At 33.6% G+C, this 3,573-nt stretch overlaps 1 protein-coding gene across 1 annotated transcript in view; it reads left to right on the forward strand.

The window, feature by feature from the left end:
* LOC103273754 (cyclic nucleotide-binding domain-containing protein 1-like) overlaps positions 1–2,672 on the forward strand; it is a 207,814-nt gene extending 205,142 nt beyond the window's left edge. Inside the window, exon 8 of the mRNA XM_008071197.1 lies at positions 2,518–2,672. Coding sequence (XP_008069388.1) covers positions 2,518–2,634 — 117 coding nt within the window. The 3' untranslated portion in view covers positions 2,635–2,672. The remainder of the gene's footprint in view (positions 1–2,517) is intronic.
* The last annotated feature ends 901 nt before the right edge of the window (positions 2,673–3,573 follow it).

Genomic DNA, 3,573 nt, shown 5'->3' on the forward strand with positions numbered 1-3,573 from the left:
AAAACAGTATGGTGATTCCTAAAAGCTCTAAATATTGACCTCCCATATGACCCCAAAATCTCCCTACTGGGAATATACCCTGAAGAACTCAAATCACTGTATAAAAAAGATAACCGCACACATATGTTTATTGCAGCATTGTTCACAATAACAAGAACCTGGAAGCAATCATGCTGTCCATCAAAAGAGGACTGGATTAAAAAAATGTGGTACATATACACGATGGAATACTATGCAGTCATAAAAAAGAACAAAGTCATGAATTTTGCAGCAACCTGGATGGAGCTAGAGTTTATAATATTGAGTGATCTCTCACAGAAACAAAGATCTGAGTATCACATGTTCTCACTCATATAGTGGACCTTGAACATCCAACATAATACTATAAGAAAATGACTGACAGTGGTGGGAAACTTTGGGGGGGGAGGGGAAGGGAGATGGGATCAACGGTAGTAAATATCTGTCTGGGGATGGGGAGACACTTCTTATCAGCAAGGGTGCCTGAATGAAGCATATTTGTATGCTAACCCTTAGCTGTACCCCACAATATCGTAATAAAAAATATTGATTAAAAAAAAGAAAGAAAATGGTGCTCGACTTCTGCATCCTGGGAGTTGCTAGGGTCTAAGCCCAGCAGCTGTGGTAGCAGCTGCTACTCCAGGAGTGCCCTGGCCACCAACTCCCTAGCCCTCACTCAGTCAGCCACTCACACACCCACTCACTCACCAGCAGGTACACAAAATTTTCCATGCACTCATTCACATGGGGACTCACAAAGTCTGTCTGGCTTGGCTGCCATCTTCCCAACCCCTGCCAAGACTTAGCCTTTTAAAGTAATGTAATATGTTACAAAATAAATTAGTAAGAGTAAAAAGAATAAACATACTTCCACTAGCATACAATTTTCCAACTCAAAGCAAGCCTTTATAATGAGACTTTAATGGAAGAATATTGATAATCCAGAGAAGCAGAGGATAAAGGGAATGATTTCATGTGGTTGGTGGAAGAAAAAAGAGAGGAGGGATATTTAAAGAGCTTCTCACACAATTTCAAAAAGAATTAGGATTTTATATGTTCTACACAAAAGGGGGCCCTGTGCCTGCTATCTCAATACCCACTGAAGCAGCATACCTCAGAGAGAATAACTGTGTAGTGTACCTGGAAAGAGACTGTCACAGACACTGATGTTTTTACAGAGAATAAAGTCACCCAAGGTTAAGAGATGAGTGGGTTTAGAGCAGAGCATGTCATCAGTGACCATGTAGATAGACCAGATGTTCCTTCTCAAAGGATTAAATTGCATTAGACCCATAACACTGACCCTATTCAAAACATAATGGAAGTGATATCCAAGAGTGACTAAATTTAATATCCTATAAGTCTAGAGAGTAAATTTTTGGAATAGATGAAATTTAACTTAAAAAATAAAAGTAGTATTACTTTTTTATACTCAATAATTGAGTAAATTTTAGGACCACTGACTGAGTTTACTTTTTCCTGAAACAATGTCAGTGTTGTCTAACTGGACTTTAATAAATAGGTTTATTTTATTTTAAAAACGGGAGTACTGAAATTGTCAAATTCTATTTAATTTAACTGCCTATGAAATTAAAATTGTTTGGTGCTAACGTACTTATTTATTAATTCACTTATCCTCATGGCTTTTATTTTCTTCTCTGCTTTTATAGGTAAAGTTAATATAAACAAAATCACACATAGAATAAGATATGTTTTTAAAGTATTAATGTAATTGTCCAAAGTAAGCTCACTTTCCACTTTTACAAGCGTTCCCCAAACTCTCAGTGACTTTCAACAATAAAGTTTCACTTTTTATTCATTTGTTCAACATAAGTTAAATGAATGTCTGCATCATGTTGGTACTAAGGAGCAAAGATGCACAGCACAGGAACGACTCCTAAGGTTTCTTCTTAATGAGCACCTTATGTCTCCTCTCAGTGCACTGGCTAAAACATATCACATGGTCACCACTCATAGCAATGGGACAGAGAAGTCTAAGCCTCTTCTAACTAGGAACACTATAAGGAATAACCCATGTAGGAAGTACCAAAGAGAGGCAGCAAACATTTACATCATAATAAAAGTTACTCCTGTAATCGTAGCAGCTTATGATCTTGGCAAATGATAAAAATAAGGTAAACAGTTTCTTGTTATCGACTTAACTAAATACCATATGCAAAGGGTTTAATGCTTTATAAATTAAAAAGTTATAGTACAGTTTCTTTTCCATACTTGTTTTAAAATCTTAACAAAATTTCATTTAAAGATAATGCATAGATACGAACATTGAAATAGTTTTATTTAACAAACATTTGTATAGAGATTATATTTCCTATATATTTTGTGTAGGTCAAAATTCCTTAGAAATTTTAAGATTCTTATTTTTATTTTTCAATGTGTTTTTTCTCTGGAATACAGGTTATTAATGCTATTATACATTTTAGAGTTTAGGGATGATAGGGTTAATTATTTTGGACTTTTTTTTTTTCCCCTTTCTAGTATAAGACCATGAAAAACTCCTTGCATTATAATGGAATTCATCCAGGCTTTGGAAAATGGAATCATTACTGGACCAGCATTCCCAGGAACCTCAAGGATACTCTAGTCTATTATTAAAACTATCATCTCATATTGGAAGCTGAGAATTTCGGCATGTATTATTGATTTTATTTTTTAGGATTTCATTTGAAATTAATATAACAGTCTACCAAACAGTTTTATACTTCTTCGGTTTTTGTTTTGTTTTCAAATCAGCTTTCTACTAGTTTATTTATATAAATTAATTATTCCTTATATATATTTATTTTGGACAACTACATTTTCTTTTTGTTTATGTTTTCTGGTTTTATATTTTTAAAGTCTTGTGTCATTAAAAAAAGATAAAAATAGCTTCCATATCAACAATTTTTAGAGGACCCCAAATTTTTAAATAAAATAATTTCTGATATGTAAATCATAATGAGATATAATTAAATAAAATACCATTCTTAAGCTCATTAGAGTAAATATACAATTAAAACAAAAATAGACAACTTATTTTGCTTTTTAAAACCCATGAAACCATACAGTTTTTATTACCATTTTAGACTTGTTAACAAAGCACAAGCTATTTACTATTAACTCCATTGTATATGTAAGCAGGGAAAATCTACCCAATATATTTATCTAACAGTGTATTATTTCATAAAGTAATTTGCTCAAGATTCTAAAATAACCTATTTTAAAATGCAATGCTACTATAACTCTTCAATTATTGTCATCATAATTTTGATACATTTTCTTTAATATCATTGTTGTTTCCAGTTCCTACAACATATCATTCCATAAAGTAGTCTGCACTATCTTTCATTGTTTAACCATTTGCTGCTCAAAATTATTATTTCTAGTAAGACTTGATTCATGCTTCATGGTAATAGTTTACCCATAAAATATCTGAGCCGGGTTCAGTGGCTCAGCCTGTAATCCTGCGCTTTGGGAGGCTGAGGTGAGTGGATTGCCTGAGCCCGCGGGTTCGAGACCCACCTGGGCAACTTGGCGAGACCTCATCTCTACAAT

The sequence above is a fragment of the Carlito syrichta genome, unplaced genomic scaffold (assembly GCF_000164805.1).
Source record: "Carlito syrichta isolate Samal-C Ts95f unplaced genomic scaffold, Tarsius_syrichta-2.0.1 Scaffold314160, whole genome shotgun sequence".
In the NCBI taxonomy this organism is placed as follows: Eukaryota; Metazoa; Chordata; class Mammalia; order Primates; family Tarsiidae; genus Carlito; species Carlito syrichta.